Source organism: Equus quagga, chromosome 6 (genome assembly GCF_021613505.1).
Source record: "Equus quagga isolate Etosha38 chromosome 6, UCLA_HA_Equagga_1.0, whole genome shotgun sequence".
In the NCBI taxonomy this organism is placed as follows: Eukaryota; Metazoa; Chordata; class Mammalia; order Perissodactyla; family Equidae; genus Equus; species Equus quagga.
This window is the reverse complement of record NC_060272.1, coordinates 83,402,519-83,428,764: the sequence shown is the minus strand read 5'-3', so window position 1 is coordinate 83,428,764 and position 26,246 is coordinate 83,402,519. Positions and strand designations below refer to the sequence as shown.

At 39.1% G+C, this 26,246-nt stretch overlaps 1 protein-coding gene and 1 long non-coding RNA gene across 3 annotated transcripts in view; one reads left to right on the top strand and one right to left on the bottom strand.

The window, feature by feature from the left end:
* LOC124240921 (zinc finger protein 782-like) overlaps window positions 1–12,172 on the top strand; it is a 39,252-nt gene extending 27,080 nt beyond the window's left edge. The window contains exons 7-8 of one of the 2 annotated variants that reach the window (XM_046664192.1): window positions 7,775–9,037; window positions 9,798–12,172. In XM_046664192.1, coding sequence (XP_046520148.1) covers window positions 7,775–9,037; window positions 9,798–9,835 — 1,301 coding nt within the window. In that variant the 3' untranslated portion in view covers window positions 9,836–12,172. Of the gene's footprint in view, window positions 1–7,774 lie in introns of both variants that reach the window. The other variant, XM_046664191.1, reaches the window with a different exon arrangement.
* Window positions 12,173–12,228: 56 nt separating this feature from the next.
* On the bottom strand, window positions 12,229–19,356 carry LOC124240922 (uncharacterized). Its single transcript, XR_006889052.1, has 3 exons — window positions 19,141–19,356; window positions 16,328–16,398; window positions 12,229–14,134 (listed from the first exon to the last, which is right to left on the bottom strand). It is a non-coding gene; the product is annotated as an uncharacterized LOC124240922 (long non-coding RNA).
* Between the last annotated feature and the right edge of the window lie 6,890 nt (window positions 19,357–26,246).

The following is a 26,246-nucleotide window of genomic DNA, read 5'->3' as shown; positions in this document are numbered from 1 at the left end:
TTCTTAATTCTCACCAATTTGTTTAAACATGTTTGAAGAAGAGAGGGTGTAGGATTTTTTTCTAACAGTTATTAAAGATATGTTGTAAATCTGTTGTAACTGGTACAGAGTAGTACTGGTGTGGGGATAATTATAGACCTTTGAAAAGAATAGAGAGCCCAGAAACAATTTGTGCTTTAATGACAACTGGTTTATGAGCAGGGTGACAGTGCAGAAAGCTGCAGAAGCCATTTATATGAAAATTGGTCTTGCGCTCCACCTTTATATTCTACCACAAAAGTTAATTTTGGTGGACTGACGGCTGAATTATATGAGGCAAAACTAAATATTTTAGAAGGAGATATGGGAGAAAATTTTCATTATTCTGTGTACTGAAAATTTAAAACTACAAAAATGTTTAATTTTTGCGAAAAGCCTTATAAACTCAACTCTACTAAAATTCACAATTTCTTGACATCATGAAAAGTGTGAAAAGAGAACCCACACTGTAGCAGAATCTATTTGTGATACGTTGAACCAAGACAGGACTAACCTTAGGATTATAAGAAGAAATTCTGTGAGTCTTGGAGGAAAAAGGCAGGCAACCCAGCAGAAAAATGGGCATAAGACAATAAGAAACTTCCACAGTGGAAATCCAGATGTCACATATCAGGGGAAAACATATTTAACCTCATCAGTTGTGAAAACATGCAATTGAAACTTCAGTGTGACACCACTACACATTTATTTATAAGATGGGCAGAAATTCCGAGTCTGACAGTATCACGAGTTGGTGAGGATGCAGAACATCAAAGAACCCCATTTAGTGCTGCAGAATTGAAATTGGTGCACTTTTTTGTTTTTTAAGACTTTTTAGAACAATTTTAGGTTCACAGCAAAACTGAGCAGAAGGCACAAATATTTTTCATATACCCCTTGCCCCCACACAAGTGCAATCACTTTGAAATGGTGGACGTTATCTAGTAAAGGTGAAGATATCCCTACCCTGTGTCGTGCTGTTCTGCTCCTACCTATATACTCCTGAGAGAGGTGTGCTTATGTGCTCCAGGAAGAATAGGAAAATTTTTTTCCACACAATGAAATCAGACAAACACCCATCAATAGATGAATGAAGAAATAAATTGTGGTGCATTTATTTAATAGAGCATAAATTATACAGAAATGGAAATTTGCAAGTTATGGGCACAAGCAAATACATGAATGAACCTCACAAACAATTTTGAACAAAAGAAGCAATGATTCCATTTGTGTTAAATTAAACTTTTTTTTTTTAAGGTTGCATGTACAGATTGTAAAAGTAAGTGAGGGAATCATGAACTGGCTGGTGGTTCTACAGGAGTTCATTTCGTGCCACTTGTTAACTTACACAGAAGAGATTTGTGTGTATTTGTTTTAGTTTTCGTGTTTTAAAAGCTAAAAAAGGACAAAGTAATGAGTGGGAGATATTTGCTACATATATTTCTCAAATGTATTTGCTGTATAAAGGAATTCAGATCTTGTCATGTCACTTTCTCAATATGGCCTTCCACGACCACCTGTTTATAATGGCACTCTTCATCTCAAGCAGTCCATTTCCCTTGCTTTATTTTTCTCCTAAGCACTTATCAGCTCTTCTTACTTCTGAAATCATATTTCAAAATCTCCACTAAGCTGTCCTATTTGAAAATTTGAGGGACTACTCTCTCCCACACATTTTCTGCTTCCTTTGATGTTACGAGTCATGATTCCTAAAGCAGTCCCACCTTGGATTTGAGCGTACTTTTGTCTGTGCTTCTCTAAGTCCTTGTTCACATTGAGTTGGCCTGGTTGATAGTTGTAAAGTGCCTCAAGCGTGATAAGGCACAGAGTAGGCATGCAGTGGATATTTGTGAATGAATTTTGATTCTCAGACCCTTTCTCCTGCTAATTTGTCTGTCTCTGAACCCTGTCCTACGTGTCTACTCTTCTTCTTCCTATGCAGTAACTCCCTGCATGCCTCATCCATCCCCATAATTTAAGCCTTTTGTTTTATCCTGATGAGAATTTCTCCCACCTTCAGGGCAGCTGTACTTGAGTGTTATGGCCCCTTTATTTTCAAAATGGCCAGACGAAAACTAAGTTTTTCTCTCCAACTCAAAAATGCTTCTTTCTTTTTCTCCTTCTGTAATCATTTGTCCTGCTATCCTGCTGTCATAACAGATGACCATGAAGTCATTTTAAAGTTCTGAATTGCTTATCTCTGTTATCCATGCTGATATTTCAATACTTCTTGACGTTTTAGTTTTCTTTATACTCAGTCTTTTCATATTCTTATTGTCTAATGACATTATCCAAAACTAGAGCCCTGCTCTTTAATGCCTTGATTATTTTTATTTCTAATTGGAGTTAATTTTTACATAATGCATCAAATTTGTTTGCTCTGGGCTGACAAAAATAACCTGTGGCTTATAAACCTAGAGTTTACATATAACTTATATGCAATTTAAATTACCTGTGTTTTAGTGACTAGTAAATTATGAACCCTTCTTGCATTATCAGACGTATTTCCTTTTGTTGTCTACCCTGATGCCATACCTTACATGATCCAGTCTCCTGTCACCCATCCATGTGACATTCCCCTACATCACGCTTTTCAACGTTGTATGCTTTCTCTATACAAGTTCTTAAATAAATTAATTAAATTGCTTAACATGCCTGGCACAAGGGAAGGTCTCTTATTTTTTTTTTATTACTGCACATAAGTTTTGGCTAAGATTCATAGTTCTATAAAATGATCATGGAATATTTTAGCCTACTTTAATTTCTCCTTTTTATAATCTCCCAACCCACTTCATGACTGTTTCTCAAGAACATGAGACTTTTCACACACAATAGGCCAGATAACATAGAGTTACTGAAAGAGCACTTTTCCCCTTCTGGAAATCCACTACAAAGAATGGCCTCTGCTTTGTTGTTCCATACTTTGGTATATAATATAAATAAATACTTTGTAAATGCATTGTGGATTAACTGCAAAGCCAGGTAGAGGAAAGGTATTTCATACTGATTCACTCTGAAAGCACTATCCCAAATGCAAATGCCCAAGTCAAGTCTATTTCTCCCCATTAGTTACATAATTAACGTGTGATTACTCAATTACATGTAATTAATTCTTGTTCTGCTGGATCTTGGGTTACCAGTCTCATGAAATTATCTGCTTCTTGACTTAAAAAAGAATTCTGATTCAGTGCACTGTAATGGCCTGAAAGTTTTCTAAATGATGTCAGCTCAAAAGCATAGTTTGTAAGAGTCTTTTCATTGAAGTGTCCATAGCTCGAACTGCTTAGTACAGCCTCTTTTCCTGAGGTTCTGAGATTGTCCTTCATTGATGACACAACTCTGGCCTAGTTTGTAAGAGCTTTCAGGCAAGTGTCAGAGTTAAACAAAAGCCATCTATAGACGTCAGACTTAGAATGGCTATGTGTAATTTATTAATAGGAAAAGTCTGCTGTGGGTTCATAATAAGAATAACCCACTGACAAGGAAATTTGGTTATTTCTGTGATAGGATAAACATAATAAAGTCACGTTTAAAAAAAGTTTTAGGCAAAATATCTTTAAGGACAACAAATAAAGTTTTCAAAGAAGTCAGAATTTTACGTTTGATCTTGAAAATGCATGAACAAAATTTTATAGAGGAAATTTTTTTCTTTTAAGATGGGCACCTGAGCTAACATCTGTTGCTAGTCTTATTTTTTTTTTTCTTCTTCTTCTTCTCCCCAAAACCCCCTAGTACATAGCTGTATATTCTAGTTGTGGGTCCTTCTGGCTCTGCTATGTGGGACGCTGCCTCAGCATGGCTTGATGAGCGGTGCCATGTCCATGCCCAGGATCCAAACCAGTGAAACCCTGGGCCCTGAAGTGGAGCGCATGCGCTTAACCACTTGGCCACGGGGCTGGCCCCTGTAGAGGAAAGTTTTTGGCATGTAACAATAATCCTGAGACATGAGACACCAGTAATATACCATTAGTATACAAGAATATCAAATAAAGAGATTCAGTAAGTCTAGAGTAAGGCTTAGATACTTCTCTAAGTATCTTCTTATAAAACAACATCAGTTGAGTCTGAAATACATCCCCAGTTGAAAATTACTGACCTAAAAGATACTAGAGGTTCAAATAAAGTTAGGTTTTGACCAAGTAAACATTTAAAGTAATAACTGGAATGATAACTGGCAACACTATACTTTTGTTGCCTAATATTATGTAAAGTATTGCCAATACTCTGATAAATGTAGGAAAACCTGGTAGAAGTGTTTAATGACAGTTTTGGTAAATATTTTTTGTCAACATTTTGGACAGTGAGGGCGTTGACAAATCTGTACAAATTCATTTTGCGTACAATTTCCAAAATATATTAATAATATTTTATATGTCCAAATTTAACATAAGGCAGGGTGAGCATCTCTGTTTTGTCCATCTTCTCATGAAACTCTTAGAATAGTAACACATTAAACAAATCTGATTATTTGTAGCATTTCTTTTACTTTTTATTTGAAATAATATAGACTCACAGGAAGTAGTAAAAATAGTACACAGATTCTGTTTACCTTTCCACCACCTTCCTCCAATGGTGACATCTTAGTAACTGTAGTAGAGTATCAAAACCGGGAAATTGGTGGTGGTACATTACTGTTAATTAGGGTGCTGACCTTACTCAGTTTTTATTGTTCTTTTAACTTGCGTTTGTATCTGTGTGAGCATATATAGTTCTGTGTGGTTTTATCCTGTAAATAGGTTTGTGTAACCACCACCAAAGCTAAAATACAGAACTGTAAAATTACCATGAAAGAACTCTTTTTGTGCTACCTTTTTGTATTCATACTCCCCCCATTCGCACCCCCTAGTGGTCGTCTGTGCCCCCTGGCAACCACTAATCTGCTCTCCATTTCTAGAATTTTGTCATTTCAAGAAAGTTATATAAATGGAATCATATATAACCTTTTGAAATTCACTTTTTTCCACCAAGTATAATCCCCTTGAGGTTTATCCAGATTGTATCATGTATCAGTAATTTATTCTGTTTTGATTCTGAGTGGTACTCCATTGTATGATGTTCCAGAGTTTGTTCACTGATTCAATCACTGAATGATACTTGGGTCGTTTTCAATATTTTCCTATTATAAATAAAGTTTCAATGAATATTTGTGTATGGGTTTTTGTGTGAAGATAATTTTCATTTCTCTGGGATAAGTACCCAAAGGTTGCAATTCCAGGTTCATACGGTAAGTACATGGTTAGTTATGTAAAAAAATGCCACTAATTTTCCAGAGCGGCTACATCGTTTTACATTTCTGCCAGCAGTGTATGAGAGATCCATTGTTTTGGCATCATCACCAGCATTTGTTGTTATCTCTGTTTTTCTTTTAGCTCTTCTAGTAGACGTGTAGGGATATCTTATTGTGGTTTTAATTTGCTCTTCCTAATGGCTAATTAATGTCGGATGACTTTTCATGTGCTTTTTTGCTACTTGTGTATCTTCTTTAAGGAAATAACCTGTTCTGTCTTTTGCCCGTTATATAATTTTTTCGATTATTATTATTTTAGAACTAAGACCTTTGTTGGATATATGGTTTGCAGATATTTTCTGTCAGTCTGTAGCTTGCCTTTTCATCCTCTTAAGGTCTTTCATAGCACAAATATTTTCACTTTTGATGCAATTTAATACATGTTAAAAGGTGGTTTGTTCTTTTCTTGGTCCAAGAACTCCTTGCCTAGCCCTAGGTCTCAAAAGTTTTCTATTTTTAAAAAATTTTTTTATAGTTTTATGCTTTACATTTAAATCCATAATACATTTTGCATTAATATTTTTACACAATCTGAGGTTTAGGTCAACATTCGCCTTTTTTTGCCTATGGATGTCCAATTGTTCAGTACCATTTGTTGAAAAGACTATCCTTGCATTGAATTGCTTTTATACCTTTGTCAGAAATCAATTGGCTGTGCTTATGTTGACCATGTTTTTGATTCTCTTTTCTGTTTCATTGATCTGTGTTTCTATTTCTCTGTCAGTACCACACTGTCTTGATTACTACAGCTGCTTAATAATGCTTAACATAAGGTAGAAGTTTTTCTTCCTTAACAAAATTATTTTAGCTATTGTGGGTTCTTTACCTTTTCATATAAAGTTTAGAACAAGCTTGTGTGTGTGTGTGTGTGTGTGTGTGTGTGTGTATAAATGCCAGGATTTCATTTGGACTTGCATTAAATCTATAGAAGAATGTGGGGAAAATTGACATCTTTACTAGATTGAGTCTTCCAATCCTTGATTGGAAGCATGTTTCTCTGTTTATTTAGATTTTCTTTGATTTTTGCATCAGAGGTTTTTGATTTTCAGTATACAGTTCTTGTAAGTGTTATTTTAGGTTTGTGCCTAGGTAAGTTTTTAATGTGAATGTTTAGATAGTTTTGCCCTAAAGGGTATCTAGAATCGGACTAGTGCAAAGGCTGAAATACGAGTAAATTAGAGAAGAATGCACATAAAAGATTATTTTTTGAAATGAACTAGTTAAGGGGGAACATAGCCTGACCAGACTGTTGCAGAAAATTCTGTGTACTTGTAGACTTGTTGAATGATAATTTGAACACCCAAAGTATGCACAGGTAGTGTAAAACTTTCTTTTCCAGAAAGGTGTCTCTTAACTTTTTCATCTTTGTTTTCCTGGAGTAGTGGGCTCTGGACCATCTTAGGTTTTTAGCCAAGGCTTGAGGTCATTGTGTGGAATATAGGTCGCAGCATGGTAATAGTCAAATGTATACAGTATTTTTTTCTGATAGATAAATATAAAGAATATTTCCAGAATTTATGAGAGCAGGTTGAAACCTGACTCTTAAGGTTATCACAATCGATAGAAACCAGATGTGTTGAACAGTGCATAGAAAGCAGAGTTAAATATGGGACAGGGTTAAAACTGGTTCCAAGAACATGAGTAAGCACGTTAAAAAGATGATACTTAGGATTTGAAGGTCAAAAAAGGTTTACTTTTGAACAACACTAATAATAAATCTTAAATATCAGAGGCAGGATAGAGCAGTGACTCCAATCTAGGTGGAAAGATGGCTTTTTCTCCAGTCACTTTTATACTGCCTCCTGGGCATTTGTGTTCCTAAGAATTGCAGCCAGGAGAATTATAGCTTGGGCTTTAGGACTGAGTCTTTAAACGTGAGGAAATCTGTACCATTATAAACTTATTTTGGTGTTGATGTGTAGAATGAAAAAGGGGAGCCAAATGGAAGTATGTATACTGATGAGTATCTTGCCATTTTTATCTATATTTATTTGATAGTTTAAGAACCTAAATCCTGATAATCGCATTAATCCAAACCCTTTCTCTGCTAGAACCTTTAAAATTCTTGTCCATGATTTTTTTTTGGTCATTTTTGAACTCATCACATTGTCTTATTTTCCTGTTCCCAGGACCAACTCTCTTAAAACCCTTATGTTTCCAATTCATCTTTTTTTTCCTTTATACCCACTTCTCTTCCCAAGTTTAAAAATTATATTTTCAAATGCCAGACAGACATGATATTCATTTCCAGGTTCATTTCCCTTTTTGCATGACAGCAAGTCCCCCCGCCCCTTCCCAAGGAAAGTGAGTAAAGTGAATATAGTTAATATATACTTGGCAGTACTATATTGTTGGGAGACTTAGCCAGAAACAAAAATACCAAATGTATAGTAAACCATATGTATATAAACCCTTTTTCATAAAAAATATGTTAAACTTCCTAAGAATTTCTAACTGTCTCTTTTTTAGAAGACCGTCGACTTGATCTTTTAGAGAAGAGCCAGGAAAACCAAGACAAAGATTTCTGTCAAGTTTTATTCAGCAACAACAAAACATTGACTACACAGCAAGAGAAAGTTTCAGAAAGACCATTTAATCTGGGCACAGACATTTTTCCTTCAAGAAAAATACCTTGTAAATGTGACACTGTGGGGCCTACATACTTGAATCTTTACCCATTGGCACCACATAATTACTCAAAAAAGAAGGCTGATGAGTTTAATGCATCTCATTTCAATACTAGAAATGAGAGAACCAGTATTGGAGAGAGATCTTTTGATTACAGTCAAAATTTGCAAGGTTTTAGTTATGTTGAGGAACTTACTCAACATCACACTTTTCAGACTTTGGGGCAATCGTTTGAATATAATGAACATGGTAATGCTTTCCATGGCAAGGCTGCTTTCATTACATGTAAGAGTGCCCACACAAAGGCAAGATCTTACTATAAATTTGGAAAAAACCCATGTGATAAATCAGCGTTTATTGTCTCCCCCAGTATTCACACAGAGAAGAATCACTCTGAATTTATTGAAGATGAATGTAGTAAAATTGGAAACAATTTCAATAGGGTTACTCAACTTCAGAGAACTGATACAGGAGAGAAAACTTTTGGTCAAAAAGCACATTTCAGAGAGTATCAGAGAACTCACACAGGCGTGAAACCCCTTGAATATGGAAAAAACGTCAGCCACAATTCAGCCATTATAATACAACAGAGAACTCACACACAAGAGACATCTTGTGATAACACATGTAGAGGAACTTTCAGTTCTCAGTCAGCCTTCAGTACCGATCAGAAAACTCATGAAAGAGAAAAGCACTATGAATGTAATGACTGTCAAAAATGCTTCTCCAGGAGAGCATCCCTCATTATACATCAAAGAACTCACACAACTGAGAAAACCTATGAATGTAATGAATGTGGGACAGCTTTTCCCTGGAAATCATCTCTAACCATCCATCAGAAAACACACGTGAAGAAGAAACCCTATGAATGCAGTGAGTGTGGTAAGACTTTCAGGCAGAAGTCAAGCCTTGGAGTGCATCAGAAAAATCACACAGGGGAGAAACCCTATGAATGTAATGAATGTGGGAGAGGCTTCACTTACATGTCACATCTCAGAGCACATCGGAGAATTCACACAGGCGAGAAACCCTATGAATGTAATGAATGTGGGAGAGCTTTCACCTACATGTCACACCTCAGAGGACATCAGAGAAGTCACACAGGTGAGAAACCCTATGAATGTAGTGAATGTGGGAGAGCTTTCACCTACATGTCACACCTCAGAGGACATCAGAGAATTCACACAGGGGAGAAACCCTATGAATGTAATGAGTGTGGTAAAACTTTCAGCCAGAAGTCAAGCCTTGGAATACATCAGAGAAGTCACACAGGCGAGAAACCCTATGAATGTAATGAATGTGGGCGAGCTTTCACGTACATGTCACACCTCAGAGGACATCAGAGAATTCACACAGGCGAGAAACCCTATGAATGTCTTGAATGTGGGAAAACTTTCCTCTGGAAGTCAATCTTGAGAATACATTGGAGAAGTCACACAGGGGAGAAGCCTTATGAATGTAATGAATGTGGGAGAGCTTTCACCTACATATCACACCTTAGAATACATCAGAGAAGTCACACAGGCGAGAAACCCTATGAATGTAATGAATGTGGGAAAACTTTCAGCCAGAAGTCAGACCTTAGAAAACATCAGAAAACTCACACAATGGAGAAACCCTATGAATGTAACTAATGTGGAAAAGCTTTCCTTTGCAATTTAACTCTCCAAACTAAACTTACGAGGCAATTCACACAGGATAGTGTAATGAAGCACATTTTTGGCAATGAGTCTCACCCTTTGAAACAGAAAACTCACAAAGGGGAGAAATCCTATAAGTGTAGTAATGTGGGAAAATTTTCAGAGGGTTGTCGGATGTAAAAAGCCAAGGGGAGGAAAAACAACTTTTTCCACTGCTCTCTTAGGTTTAGTGGCTGATGCCATGCAAGTTGAAAGACATTAACAGGAGAAAAAGATCTATTTCATGTGAATATGGAGGGGCCTCACCCAAATGAAATGAAAACCCCAAAGAGGTGGTCAGACCTCCAGGCCTTCATTCCATTTTTAACAAAAGGGAAATACATTTGCAGAGAAGTGACTAGCCGGAGGAAAAGGGTTTTGAGCTTCCAGAGGTGGTAAATTCTGAGAAGGTAAGTATGTGGGGAACCAATGGAAGATAAGGATTATTTCAGTAAGATTTGTTTGTGCAGATATTAGTTGGTGCCATCTTCAATGATAGGAGTTGTCTCCTCTTTCTCATATTGGGAGATGGGATGGGGAAAACTTCACAAAGGGGGGATTTATGCCGTGCCTTTCGACAGATGGGGGAGGGTGGAGTGATTTTTCTGTGTCTACTGTTTTTCAGTTGCTTTCAGCTCAAGATAATCCTTAAGCCAAAGTGGCATATTTTGGGTTGCCATATTGCTTGCTTTCATCACACACAGGAGAAACCTTATAAATGTGATAGATGTCGGGAAGATTTTCACCAGAAGTGAAACCTCAAAACATCAGAAAACTCACAGGGAATTAAACATGAAACATATGAATGTAATAAATATGAAAATACTTTCATCCATACATCAAATCTTGCATTAAATCTGATAGCTTACAGGTAAACAGCCTTGTAAATGTCAGGGATCTTGGAGTATGTTCAGTGAGAAATCAAAACTTTGAGAACATCAGAGGGTTCACAGGGGAGATACATGAAGATGATGAATGCAGGGAAACTTTCAGCCACAAGTCAGGGCTAAGAAAAGATCGCAGAACTCAGAGAAAGAGCTGAAACTCTGTTAAGCTAATGAATGTGGAAGTTCCTCACTAAACATAAGAGAAATGTCTTAGTCTGTTCAGGCTGTTACAACAGGAATACCATAGACTGTGGCTTAAATAACACATTTCTCACAGTTCTGGAAACTGGAAAGTCCAAGATCAGGGTACTGGCAGATTCAGTGTCTGGTGTGGGTCAACTTCGTGGTTCATAGATGGCCGTCTTCTTGCTGTGTCCTCACATGGAGTAAGGGAGCTCTTTGGAGGCTCTTTCATAAGGGCACTAATCCGTTCATGGGAGACCTGCCCTCGTGACATAATCGCCTCCCAAAGGCCCCACCTCCAAATACCAGCACATTTGGGATTAGGTTTCAACATATGCATTTGGGGAAGACATTCAGTCTTTAACAAGGGCTTACACTGGAAGGAAACCCTTGAAATGTATGTGGACAGTCTTTCAGCCACTAAGGATAGGTTTATTCCTTACTGGACACCATAGAATTTTCTGGGACAAGAAAGACTGCAAAGGTAATGAATATAGGAAATATTCTGTATGAACGCAACCCTAAGTAAACTCCCACTGGAGAAACATTGAGAAAGTTGTGAAAATGTGAAAGCTTTCTGTCAAAGATTGAATCTCATTGAATAGAGAATTCACACATAGTGAAGAAAATCTAGAATGTGATTTGTGATAACTTCAGCCAAAAGCCACTTTTCTCAGTACAGCAGAAAATGCATAGAGCATTAGAGACCTCATAGTGACCAGATAGACCAGATGAAAGAAATCTTAAGGTAATGGATTTGGGAAATCCTTCCAGAAGTCAACCCACAAATACTGTGTTTGAGTAATACAATTTAAAAGAGACCCCTATCTTACATACTGCACATTCTGCAGTAACTATTTCCTTTGTCTCTAGGCGCACAAGTAGTCTAAATTTCCCAGCCGCTTTCATCCAAATTAGGTAAAGTCACGAACTTCTAGGTAGTGGAATTTGGGTGTTGGTGGTAAAACAAGTCCCACGGAAGACATCTTCATTCTCTATGTTCTCTGCTGTCCCTTGTTGCTACACTGAAGATGGAAGAGTACCACTGAAAGGAGTCAGGGTTCAAGAATTACTGTGAAACAATTTCCTTCTCTGTGACAGTGACTTGTAAGGAAGAAAAAATCTTGTTCTCTGCTAAGCTGTTACAGGTTTGGGTCTACCTATGAACTGACATACTAGACATCCCTCAGTTAACACAAGCTATGAATGTGACCTCTGAAAAGTGTCAAGCTGGTATGTATCAGAAAAGTCACATGGGAGGATCCTCTGACAACATCCTGAATGATCATTAGCTATTGACCACAACTCTTCTTTATTATTAATTACGTAAATAACAGAATTTGTCTGATGTTTCCTTATGATTACAGTTAGGTTATGAACTTTTTGTAGCAACACAATAGAAGTGTTGAGGACTTCATAATACATCATACGAGGAAGCACATGCTGTTAATTGGTCCCATTAATAATATTAAATTGGATTATTTGGCTAACATGGTATCTTTCATTTTTTTCACAAAGTTATTTTACCTTTTATATTAATAAATAGTAATGCTAATTTTTTAGCATTTATTTCTAATCACTGCTCAAATCAATTATTACTATAATTGCAAAAGCATTTTCTGTTCTTGTTCTGTTATTGCTCCTGTGCTTATCCTGCTGTGGAAGGATTTTCCTTTCTCCAGAGTTTGAAATTTATGTCTGTATAGACTCAGATTATTCCTTTAGTGGGTTATAATCCTTAACGGGTGGTTTTTTGACACTCACATCATCTGAGATAAGCCAGCAGAAGTTCATTGAAATTGGCTCCTATACTTTTACTATGTGTTTCTGATAACGTTTTGCTTTTACCAAACTATTTTCCCTGTTCTGATCATGATAATGTTTAATTCGCCTTTGTAATAGTTTACATTATAGAGGAAGTTCTTTATTCATTTTTTCCCCCAAATTTTAAGTTTTCCTTAAAATATTTAGAATTTTAAGCCCCCTTAAATAATTTAAAATTCTGATAAAGCATTTAATTTCATCTCAGTGAGGTACCCCCAAAGTATAACCAACTCAGTCAACTGGCTTAGAGTCATTCTTGGGAAACTCAAAGACACAGTCCTAGTGATACGGGACTCAGGCCTCTTTGCTGGCACATGTCCAGGGGACACTCCCCAACACCACTTCATCCACTAGAGAATGTTGTCTGAGCCCTAGACATTAATGCTCCTTGCCTTATGGATCTTTCTTAACTGTCTCTGAACTGTTGTTTCAACAAATGGGAGGATCATTTGGGATCCTAGAGAAATTAGGTTTTCTGTATACGTGCTGCTTCATGCTCTTCACGCTACCACAGGCACAAAAGAGGTCTGTTGACAGGGTTTTTGCACTGTTGCATGCAGTGATGCACTTGATGAAGAGCATTCTCATCTTTTCAGTGCTCTCCACAGGTCACAGTTTGCTTACCTGTTTGGTGGTGTGACAGAATGACACTGGATCTCAGCTATTTGCCTAACTGCACATGACTAAACAATGATTATTATACTTCTTTCACTTCACTCTCTGCTTAGTTAACTGGGTGACTAAGTTTCTAAGTCTACAACCATCTCTGACCTGATAGCCAGAATGATAGGCAACCCAGCTGTATGACCCGCCTAGAAGGAAAGGATCCAGGGAGCGTTGCCAGGGTAGGTGACTGCCTGCTGCTTTCTCAGGCTTAGGCTCCTCTGTATCCTCGGGCCTTGTCCTCCCATCCTGAGCACATAGTCTTCAGTGTCAGGTAACTAGGAAATAAACATTCTGAGCCACCTCTAGCCTGATCCTAATCTGAGTCCCACAGATGGTTTGCAGTCTTCATTGGCTGGCTGAGATACATGCGGAATTGTCTGGGTCTTTGCATATGTCTAACATGAGAATTCATGGCTTTTGTTAGCTTTTCGAAATGGTCACTGTTTTAGTGATTCAAAATTGTCAAGAACTGCTGCTCAGGGCCCCACTCTGCCAGAAGTTCATGGGTATGTTATATGTGCATGTTTCTAGGAAGAGAGTGTATGGCTTCCGTCAAATACTCAAAATGTTTAATTTATTACCTATAATTTTCAGCTGCTGCTCAGAAGTGACCCCCCCCCCCCCCCCCCAGGAAGCTTATGACTATCCTGGTCAGCCCTCCAGTGCCATTTCACAGCCACTCCAGTATGGGATCCTGCCAATCTTAGGGGTCAGTAGTGTGGGGGTCAGCTTAGGGGCCTGGGTTGGCTCCTGAGCCCCACTGAGAGTTGTGTTCTCATGTACAGACTCTGATTCCAGGGACTGCCATCAGTGCCTGTGAAGTCTTCCGAGGACAGACCCAGGGGGATCTGCAGCTCCTTTCTGGCTGGTGGCCTTCCTCACTGCAGGGTGATAGCTTCAGGGTAGAGGCTCTTCTCTCTCAAGTGGTGTGGATCTTGGGGTTGGCACCATTCTCTGTGGAGCTAAGAAAAGTGCATCTCAGAATGATATGAGAAGGTGACTTAGGTGAATACTGGTCTTTTAAGAAATGAGTTCACTTGTATAAAATTGCATTCTGGGTGTGTGTGCGTGTGAGTTGTATAGGTGCATTTTCATGCCATGTGTACATGTCTGTAGGGACGGCATGTAGTATAATGTTTAAGAGCTGTTGTACACGTGAAGTGGACTCCTCAAGTTCTTTATCAGTGGGGCTTGTTTTAAAATATGCAGTGTTCTTTGTAAAAGAAAAAATTGTAAATATGTGTATGAAACGTGGCCTGTATCTGGTTAGCACCAACATGCCTCAGGACGCCCAAACAAGCACAGTTGAAGCTCGACTGTGTGTGTGTGTTTTAAGGATACAGGCAAACATGCTAGGGCCCATGAATAAACATGAATCTTTGGCAAAGGGTTGGGGTAAATCTATGCAGGCCAAGGCTCCATGAGGTTTAGCAGACATCACCTCCCTTCTGGCTGAGAGCTAAATGGTGATAGCAGACATGCAGGGCTGAGAGATGTAGGCATTCTTGGGCATCCACTGTTGAGAACACTTGCTGAGCACCTTGAGCATCTGGTGAACATCAAGCCTCAGGAGTACAGACTATATCCTAGAGCAAAGGCTGCACAAACTGGCTCATGGGTCCAGTCCAGCCCATTGCCTGTTTTTATACAACTTACACGCTGAGAATGGTTTTTATATTGTTAAATGATTGAAAAAAATCAAATTAATATTTTTTACACATGAAAATGATAAAAATTTAGAGCTTTTTAAATCTTTAAATAAAGTGTTTTGGAACAGCTATCTTCAGTTGCTTACGTGTTGTCTTTGGTTGTGTTTGTCCTACAACAGCAGAATTTAGTAGTTGAACATGGACACTTTCATTGCTTTACACTGCTGCTCATAGTGTTACAGTTGCTAGTGGTATAATTATAACTTGACAATATTGCAAAGTTTGAAAAAGTTGCTAGTGAATATCCTGTCTAAACAAGAAGATAAAAGTGGACTTTTAAAATACAGTAGAGTGTAGATTTTGTTGTTGAATTAGTTGTCAACACTTTTAGAAATGAAAAGTGACTCTATAGATGTGCCCAAAGTGTACTGTATATGTAGGCATTATCATACTAAGCCCTCAGAATTCTCCCATCTCACATGTAAGCAATTGCCGGAACAGTTAGAAAATTTTAAATAGAATATCTCATCACAGAATTACTTCACAAAATAAAAAAGAAAATGTGGCTGCTGTCAAACCGTTTTCAATGGCTTGATTGTTGGCCAAACAAGGAAAGCTGTTTGATAATGTTGAGTTAATTAGATTGTGTTTGATTGCAGCAGCTGAAGATTATGTCCAGAAAAAAACAACATTCTTATCCTTTTGGTGAGAACACTTGTCCTTAAGAGTTGAGGACAGTTGGAGCAACATTAATAGTCAATTAAGAGAAAAAGGCAGATGATTTAAGTGTTTTTCCTTGGCTGTTGCTGAGCCAACAGTTGTAACCAGTACTGCTCTGTTTCTGTTTTTTCGAGGTGTCACTGCTGCATTTGAAGTGAGTAAAGAATTTAACCTTTATGAACAGTCTGGAACAAATACATTTAAGAATATTTTAAAAGAAGTTGTGAAAACACTTATTCACTGTAACGTGAAGTGGAATCTGCTAATGTGTGTTACAACTGATGGTAAAAATGTGTGTAGAGCAGAAAAAGGCTTAGTTGGACATTTAGAAACCTTGTTTATTGTATTATTTGTCAAAGGGAACATTGCTGAAAATATTTTCATGTCGTGTTAAGGAATAGTGTGAACAGTAGAACTTCACTTGCTCTCATGGACTTAACTGTCATGAGATCCATGAGCTTTTTTAGTTTATTATATTTAAACTTAGAAATTTCATGAATAACAATTTTGTTTAAATTCTTTTTCTCTTGATAATACCAAACTACTGTGGTAGCCTGACTTGACCCACCACAGAGCAGGTCAGTGACTTAGCAGCAGTAAATATTGTGATTTTATTTTTACAAGTTCATAGTCAACATTGAATTTGTTCTGAATGTGAACAGCTGCCTCTGCACTGTTACTGAACTGTGAATGCCTTTGGAAATTAGCTTTTGCTACACGTTTGACAATCTTTCAGGATTCAACTTAAAGTTCTTAGACAAAACCGTACTTACATGTGAAACTTACCCTGTTCTGAAGTCGTATCAACAGCAGCTAATGTTTGAATCACGAGGAACGTCAGGCGGCACTGTGCACTCCTGTGTGGTTGGAAATGGAAAACAAGGAGTATCTTCATTCCCACGCTTTACAACCTCAAACTGTGGCATTTTTTTGGGACTTTGATGCAAGTGTAAAGGAAATTTCCTTCAGAATTAGTTAAATTTTGGAATTTAATTGGAAGTGATTATTCTACAATGTAATGACATGTTGAGAGGCAGATATCTAGAGAAGAATCAAACAGAATTCTGTAAATGCCTTCCTAGCACTAAATATGCTTAATTAGTCATATACCAACACTCAGTGTTTGGCAGTATCTGCATGGAAAGACATTTTTAAAGATGAAATACATAAAATATCATTACAGATCAACATTAACTGCTGGATATCTCCTTTTTTTTTTTGGTGAGGAATATTGGCTCTGAGCTAACATCTGTTGCCAATCCTCCTCTTTTTGGTTGAGGAAGATTGTCCCTGAACTCACATCTGTGCCACTCCTCTATTTTGTATGTGGGATGCCGCCACAGTATGTCTTGATGAATGGTATGTAGGTCTGTGCCTGGGATCCAAATCCATGAACCCCAGGCTGCTGAAGTGGAGCACACACACCCAACCCCTCCGCCACTCGATTGCCCTCTGCAATTGATTTTGATGATAGGATACAGTAACTTTGAACCCCAATTAAATCATGGAATTCCATTCTCAGATCCACATTACATAAACTTGTACTCGTTATATTTAAACTTAGAATTTCATGAATAACAATTTGGTTTAAATTCTTTTTCTCTTGTGTGTATATAGTAGCCGTCATTTTGCCTCTTTCTTCACAAAGCCTAGAAGATGTATTATCTGACTCCTTACAGAAAATGTTTATGAAATGCTCCCTAGTGAAAGGACCATGCTCTAGAATTAGGTTCAAGACCGTAATAGACATGGTGCTACAAAAGAATAAACAAAGCCTGACAGATCCAGAAGGGTCGACTAGTGATTCAATTGCTTGCCTGAACAAAACTCAATATTCTATAATGGAAGTCAGCACAATCCAGTGTAGTTGGTTGAATAGTGTCTCCTTAAAGTTCACATCTACCTGGAACCTCAGAGAGTGACCTTAGTGGAAATAGGGTCTTCGCGGGTGTAATTAAGGTAAGGATTGAGATGAGATAATACTGGATTAGGTTGCACCCTAAATTCAATGAGAGTATCCTACTAAGAAACAGACCAGGATGCAGAAATTGGAGTGCTGTGTCTACAAGCAAGAAACACGGGTCCCCCAGAAGCTGGGAGAGGAAAGGAGGGGCACTCTCATAGAGTCTTCAGAGAGCGTGTGGCCCTGCTGACACCTTCATTTTTAGAAAAAATTTCTGTTTTAAGCCGTTAAGTTTTTGGTAATTTGTTACAGCAGCCTTAGGAAGTTATTATATCTAGAATCTCTACAACATATCATCTAAAATGTCCAGCATGAATCAGTAATTACCTGACATGTTAAGCAGAATAACGTGACTCAAAATCAGGAGGAAAAAGTGCCAACAGAAAAGCTCCTGAAATGACCCAGATGTTGAAATGACATGGTTTTGAAACTACTAGTTTTATTATGTTTAAATTTGGGGAGAAAAAAATGAGTGAACAGATATGGGAAATCTCAGCAGAGAAGTCAAAGATAAAAATGAATCAAAAAGGAATTATAGAATTGAAAAATAGAATATCTGAAATTTAAATCACTGGGTGAGGTTAATAACATTAGAGATTATAGATGAAAGGGTTTGTGAGCTTTCCAACAGCAGTTATCCATATTGAAAATTAGAGATAAAAATAGTTTCTATAAAATTAAGAACTTAGTAATCTATTGGAAAATATCAGTTGGTCCAACATGTAATTGAGGGAGAATGGAGAGTGCAAAATATTTGCTGTGTCAGGCAAAGAATTTGAAGAAATGATGGCTGAATATATCCCAAGAGAAGTTCAGCAAACCCAAGCAAGACCTAAGGAAACCACACCTACGAACACTGTTGAAAGAAGAAGAAGAAATCTGAAGAGATTCGAAAAACACGATGTAAATGACCAGGATCAGAAGCAGTGGAGGCCAGAACAGAAGGAAATGACATCTGGAAGTGCTGAGGCGGGGGGAACCGGTCCATCCAGAATTCTTTGTCATACGATACTATAATTCAAAAGTGAGGGTGAAAATCAGAGTTGAGAGTTCATTGCCTGCAGCCTTTGCACCGGAAATATGCACCATTTTGCTTGCCAAGGTAATGTGTGGAAACATGTTTGGTTGTCGCAAGTCGAGAGAGACGGAGTTGCCTGGCATCTAGTGTGGAGAGGCCTAGGATGCTGCTAAACGTCGGACGCTGCAGGGGACAGCCCTCCACATCAATATAGCAATAGCTCTGGGGTGGAGAAGTCCTGGTAAGAGAAATTGTTCCAGAACATGCAATGATGGGAAAATATGGAGATTCCATTGTTCACTCCCAGATTTTTGCTGAAATAGAGCTGGCCGTTCCCAGCCAGAGGTTAAGTGCACACAATTAAGAGAGGTTTAGACCTCAGTATTCTTGTAAACACATTCCGTAAATCCCATGAGGCCCTCAAGTGCTCTGTTGATCACAGGATTTTAAAGTCTCCAACGGGAAAGCGGCAGCGGATAGTCCCAGGACGTGCGCGCAGCGCTCTTGGGGTTTAGGGCAGCACCTGCCGAGCAGCAAATGGCTGGTCAGGATCATGGCTTTGGCTCAGGAAATGTGGCTGGATTCTTCTGATAGTCGCACCCAGGAAATTCATCTTACCTAAGTGCCCCCCAGAGCTCCGCCATGTGGGTTTTCATCTGTTGTCACACAGGTAGCATCTGGGACCAAGGAAGAAACCCAGGGTTGACAGCATCCACCACCTCTGTGGCCCTGGGAGAAGACAGAGGGTCACGGACTCCAGCGACCAGTCCTCTCCCGTCTCCCGCAGTCGGGAGAGGCGCGCGTGCCTCCCTTGCACACCCCGGGACTGGCCCTGTCATCCCTCCAGGCCCCGGAGCCCTGCGGGGAGCGCCCTGGCGCAAGGTCCGCCCCGGCCGGCGCGGCGTGGGGCTCAGCGGCCACCTGCGTAGCGGGGGCGGGGCCCTGGGCGGCCCCGGGAGGCCGCCGCGGCGAAGGAGGGGGGCGGGGCGGAGAAGGGGGCGGGGCGGGGTCGGAGGGGGCGGTGGCGGCGGCGGGGTCAGGGGCGGTGAGCGCGCCGGGGCGGAGGGGGCGGAGGGGGCGGAGGGGGCGGAGTGGGGGCGGCGCCGCGCGCTCGGCACCGTCTGCAGGCCTCGCTGCGGGAGGCTGGTGCTCCGCCGATGCTCGGGCGGCGCCGCCCGGCAGCGTCCCTCCCACGGGAGGTGGGCGAGGGCGGCCCGCGAGGCCCCAGGGCGCGGCCGTCGTGAGGACGGGCCGCTTTCCTGAAATGACGGGGCCCGTCGTCCCTCAGGCCGAGGCACTAGCGGGGCGGCGGCTGCAGTGAGGCTCAGCCCCCAGGGGTGGAAAGGGACGGGATTTCCTCCTGTCGCTTGCCTGAGAAATTTTGCAGCTTGCTGCTTGGACACGCACACTCTGTGTGTAACCGAAAGTTCGGTTTCTGAACCCAATGCCAATCCAAATAACGAGAACAGAGTCTTGAGTGGAGAGGAAAGGTTTTTACTATGCCAGGCACAGGGAGCAAAGCAAGGGCTCATGCCTCAAAAATTGTTAGCTCCCGGATGAAGAATGGGTAGGGATTTTTATTTGGGGTTTTGGGTAAGGGAGGGGACTCATGTAGCTTGTGCAGGTCAGTGTTTTTCCACCAGCCTGCTTTTGGCCTTGAGAGGCTGCTTTCAGCAAGGCGGGGCTGGGGCCGGGGGTTGGGGGGGGGAGGAGGTGGCAGGGGAGATAGGAGGATGGCAGGTGGGCGTCCTTTGCCGTTGTCTCTTGTCTCGTCTTCCTGTTTGAGGCGCTTCGAGCGCCGGGAGTCGAGGAGTTGAGGTCTGGGAAGCCTCCGCTCCTTGACATTCTTGAGACAGCAGCTTTCCTGGCAAACTTCAAGGACACATGATTAGCTAAACTTTAGTGTGCCTCCAACATCAGGCCACCTGGGCTTTTAACAATTTGTAACTCCCATTTAGTTGTAAAGCTCGAGTCAAAGTTTAAAGAAACAGGTATTTACGTATGAGTGGAGCTAGAGAAGCAGGAAAGGGGGTGGTGGGTTTTAGTTTTAACCCCATATACACTGGTTTCTATGTGGGGGAACTGATATCGGGGCTGATGTTAAGAGCCTGTAACATGTGTATCACGTAAACTAAAGAGAAGAGAAAATTGCCCAGTTGGTTCCTCCCCAACATTTCTGCGCTCCCCTCCCGTTGCCCCTCTCCATTAAAAACACACATGCAGGGCCTTAGGATTTTTATGGATGAATTATTGGGATAATTCTTTGCAAAATCCATTTATGAACAGTAAGTTTGTTCCCACTGATAGGACCAGTTACCTTTTCTTTCTTTCTTTTTTTTTTTTTAAAAAAAAGCCTTTGATTTTGAAATAATTGTAGATCCCTGGGCAGTTGCAAAATTAGTACCAAGAGGTTCTTGTACCCTTTACCCAGCTTCCCTGAATGGCAACATCTCACATAATTGTGATACAATATGAAAACCAGGAGAATGACGTTGGCACAATTCTAATAGACTACAGACTTTACATTTCAACAGTTATTACATGATACAGTTTTTTTCATCTATTTTTAAATTGTGTTTTAAGATATAATTGACATTACTTTAGTTTCGGTGTACAACATAATGATTCAATATGAAATCACCACAAGTCTGGTTAACATCCATCAACACACAAACTTAGAATTTTTTTACTGTGATGAGAACTTTTAAGATCTACTCTCTTGACAACTTTCAGATATACAATCTAATTAACTACAGAAACTGAAATATATTATTGATTTTAAAATTTTTACCTTTTAACTTCCTTCACCCATTTCTTCAACCCCCTCCACCCCCTGACTCTGGCAGCCACCAGTATGTTCTCTGTATCTATAAGCTTGTTTTGTCTTTGTCTTTCAGATTCCACATATAAGAGTGATCATGTGGTATTTGTCTTTCTCTGACTTATTTCACTTAGCATAATGCCCTCAAGGTCACGTTGTCACAAATGGAAAGATTTCATTTTTCTTTATGGCTGAACATTCTTCATTATATATATATATTTACAGCACAATTTCTTCATCCATTCATTCATCAATGGACACTTATGTTGTTTCCATGTCTTGGCTGTTGTAAATAATGCTGCAGTGAACGTGGTGGGGGATGTACATCTTTTCAAGTTGGTGTTTTCATTTTCTTCAGATAAATACCCAGAAGTGGAATTGCTGGGTCATGTGGTAATTCTATTTTTAATATTTTGAAGACCCTCCGTATTATTTTCCATAGTGGCTACACCAATTTACATTTCCAGCAGTGCATAAGGGTTCCTTTTTCTCCACGTCCTCACTAGCATTTTTTATCTTTGTCTTTTTGATGATAGCCATTCCAACAGGTGTGAGGTAGTATTTCATCGTGGTTTTGATTTGCATTTCTCTGATGATCAGTGATGTTGATCATCTTTTCATCTGTCGGCCATTTGTATGTCTTCTTGGAAAAATGTCTATTCAGATCTTCTGCCTCCTTTTTAATCAGATTTTTTTTTTTTGCTATTAAGTTGTATAACATTTTTCTATATATTTTTTAATAAAGATTTTATTTTTTCCTTTTTCTCCCCAAAGCCCCCCGGTACATAGTTGCATATTCTTCATTGTGGGTCCTTCTAGTTGTGGCATGTGGGACGCCGCCTCAGCGTGGTTTGATGAGCAGTGCTATGTCCGCGCCCAGGATTCGAACCAACGAAACACTGGGCCACCTGCAGCAGAGCGCATGAACTTAACCACTCAGCCACGGGGCCAGCCCTGATTTTTCTATATTTTGAATATTAGCCCCTTATTTGATACATGATTCCCAAACATTTCTCTCATTTGGTAGGTTGTCTTTTCATTTTGTTGATGGTTTCCTTTGCTGTGCAGCAGCTTTTTAGTTTGATGTAGTTCCACTTGTTTATTTTTTATTTTGTTGCTTTTGCTTTTGGTGCTAGATTCAAAAAATCATTGCCAAGACCTATGTCAAGAAGCTTATTGCCTATGTTTTCTTATAGGAGTGTTATGGTTTCAGGTCTTAGAGTCAAGTCTTTAATCGACTTTGAATTAATTTTTGTTTGGTATAATGTAGTGGTCTAGTTTCATTCTTTTGCATATAACTGTCCAGTTTTCCCAACACCATTTACTGAACAGACTATGTTTTATCCCATTGTATGTCCTTGGCTCCTTTATTGTAAATAATTGACCATAAATGCATGGGTGTGTTTCTGGGCTCTCTATTCTGTTCCATTGATCTCTATGTCTGTTTTTATGCCAAAACCATACTGTTTTGATTACTACAGCTTTGTGATATAATTTGAAATCAGGGAGTGCGATGCCTCCAGCTTTGCTCTTCTTTCTCAAGATTCTATTGGCTACTTGGGGTCTTTTGTGGTTCTATACAAATTTAAGATTCTTTATTCAATTTCTGTGAAAAAATGCCACTGCAATTCTGGTAGGGATTGCATTGAATCTGTAGATTGCTTTGGGTAGTATGGACATTTTAACAATATCAATTCTTCCAATCCATGAGTTTGGAATATCTTTCCATTTATTGTGTCTTCTTCAGTTTCTTTCATCAATGTCTTCTAGTTTTTGGTGTACAGCTCTTTCACCTGCTTGGTTAACTTTATTTCTAAGTATTCTTTTTGATGAATCCTAAATGGGATTGCTTTCTTAATTTCTTTGATAGTTTGTTGTTAGTGTATAGAAACACAACAGATTTTTGTGTATTGATTTTGTATTCTGCAACTTTACTGAATTTGTTTATTAGTTCTGTTAAAAAGGGACAACAGACCCCAAATGGAGTCACTTATGCTAAGCCCCACACCACTGAACTGAGACTTAATATGTAATGTAATTACAGTTTCAGCCTCTCCCAGGAATGGAATTTCAAACCAGTCAATCTGGAATTACCTGGTGAGCACTAGTGAGGTAATCTGCCTGACAGACGGCCTGTCTGATAAAGGAAAGTGACCTTGTCACAATCAATCTGCTTTTTGCTAATATAACTTCCTTATCTTGCTCCCTTCCGCCTATACAAGTCTTTGATTTTGAATAGCTTGCCAGAGCTCCTTTCTATCTGCTGGATGGGATGCTGCCCAATTCATGAGTCACTGAATAAAGCCAATAAGATCTTTAAAATTTACTCAGTTGAATTTTGTTTTTTAAAGAGTTTTATAGTTTTTTGGTGGAGTGTTTAGGGTTTTGTATATATAATATGTCATCTGCAAATAGTGACAGTTTTACTTCTTCTTTTCCAATTTAAATGCCTTTTATTTCTTTTTCTTGCCTAATCGCTCTGGCTAAGACTTCCAATACTATGCTGAAAAAAATACGTGAGAGTGAGCATCCTTGTCTTGTTCCTCATATTAGAGGAAAAACTTTCAGTGTTCACTGTTGGGTACTGATGTTAGCTGTGGGCTTGTCATATATGGCCTTTATTATGTTCAGGTATATTCCCTCTATACTTGCTTTGTTCAGAGTTTTTAGTCATAAATGGATGCTGAATTTTGTCAACTGCTTTCTCTGCATCTATTGAGATGACCATGTAATTTTAACTCTTCATTTTGTTAATGCGGTGTATCACATTGATTTACAGATATTGAATCATGCCTGCATCCCTGGAATAAATCCCACTTGATCACAGAATATGATCCTTTTAACGTATTTTGAATTTGGTTTGTTAATATTTTGTTGAGGACTTTTGCCATCCATGTTCATCAGGGATATTGGCAGTGCCATGGGAGGAATACCAGGTTTGGTAAGGTGGCAGAATACAGGAGCAAGGAGAAAGCCAAGGGCAGAGACTTTAGTGGGATTTCCATGAGAAAGGCAAGGCTTGGCAGAGTAAAAAGTTTAGCGTTGCCTAATTTGAATATTTCCATTGGTCTTTAAACTATAGGGGTGGTTTCAAGTTGCCAGGTACCTGGGCCTGGGATCATTAAGGTTGAGGAATACTGCCTCCTGGGGTGTACTGGCCAGATAGAGGAGGTATAGCTCTGGACAGTTTGCATACCAAAGGCCTGCTCCTGGCTGAGTTATTTGCTATCTCTAAGAATTGGCTAGCCCAGTGATGAGCAGTTTCTCCCTAGCCAGAAACAGCTTTTTAAAAGGTCAAAACATCATTGTTAGTGCTGTTGAGTCAATTCTGACTACTCGCAGCCCTTTGTACAGCAGAGTGGCACCCTGCCTGGGCTTTCTGCACCATCCTCTCACCTTCCAGCATTCTATCAAATGATGCTCCACTGCTATTCATAGGGTTTTCATGGCCATTTTTTTTTTTTTTGAAAGTGAGTGGCCAGGTCCTTCTTCCTAGTCTGTCTCAGTCTGGAAGCTCCACTGAAACCTGTCCACCATGGGTGACCCTGCTGGCATTTGAAATACTGGTGGTACAGCTTTATCATCATAGCAACATGCAGCCACCACAGTACGACAACCTACAGATGGGTGGTGTGATTCCCTCACTGGGAAATGAACCCAGGCTGTTGGAGTGAGAGTGCCAAATCTTAACTACTAGACCACTAGGGCTGGCTCCTCAAAACATTGCAATAGACAGAAAATTAAAAATTATACAGTACACATTGGCATATTCTCATTGGTAAAGTTTCTGTTCATGCCTTTTGTCCATTTTCTAACTGGATTGTTTGCTTTGTTACTTTTTAAAGAATTCTTTGTATAGTTGTGACCCAAGTCCGCTGTTGGATATATGGTTTGCAGATATTTTCTCTGTAGCTTGTATTTTCATCCTCTTGCCATTGTTTTTCACAGAGTAAATGTTTTATTTTGATATTCAATTTATCAATTTTTTTCCTTTTATTGATCATGATTATGTAGTCATGACTAAGAACTTTTTGTGTAACTAGTTCTGGAAGAATATTTCCAGAAATAACATTTTCTTCTTAAGTTTTATAGTTTTTCATTTATAGTGAAAGCTATGATACATTTTGAATTAAATCGCACATAAAGTTTGAGGTTTAGATATACACGTGTGTATATATATATATATAGCATATAGGTATCTAATTGATTTTTTTGAGTTGATCTTGTAACCTGCAACCTCAAATTCATTTATTAATTCTAGAAATTTTTTTGGTAGATTCCTTGGGATTTTGTATATACATAGACAATTATGTCATATGTAAATAGGTATAGATTTTTTTCCTTTCTCATCTATATGCCTTTTATTTCTTTTTTCTTGTCCTATTGTGCTGGCTAGACTTCCAGTATTGTGTTAAATAAGAGTGATGAAAGTGGACATCTTTTCCTTGGTCATAATTTTAAGAAGATAGTCTTTTGTTATTAAGCACAATGACAGCTGTATGTTTTCAATAGATGATTTTTATAGAGTTCGTGACATTATCCTCTATTCCTAGTTTGCTCGGAGTTTTTAAAAAAATTATTTATTTTTTATTGAATTCATAATAGTTTACATCAATGTGAGATTTCAGTTGTACATTATTTCTTGACTGTCACCACATAAATGCTCCCCTTCACCCCCTGTGCCACCCCCCACCCCCTTCCCCTGGTAACCACTGAACTATTTTCTATGTCCCAGTACTTGTTTATATTCCACATATGAGTGAAGTCATCTGGTGTTTGTTTTTCTCAGACTGGCTTATTTCCCTTAGCATAATTCCCTCTAGGTCCTGCCATGTTATTGCAAATGGGAAGAATTTGTCCTTTTTTCTGTATATATATATATATATATATATATATATATATA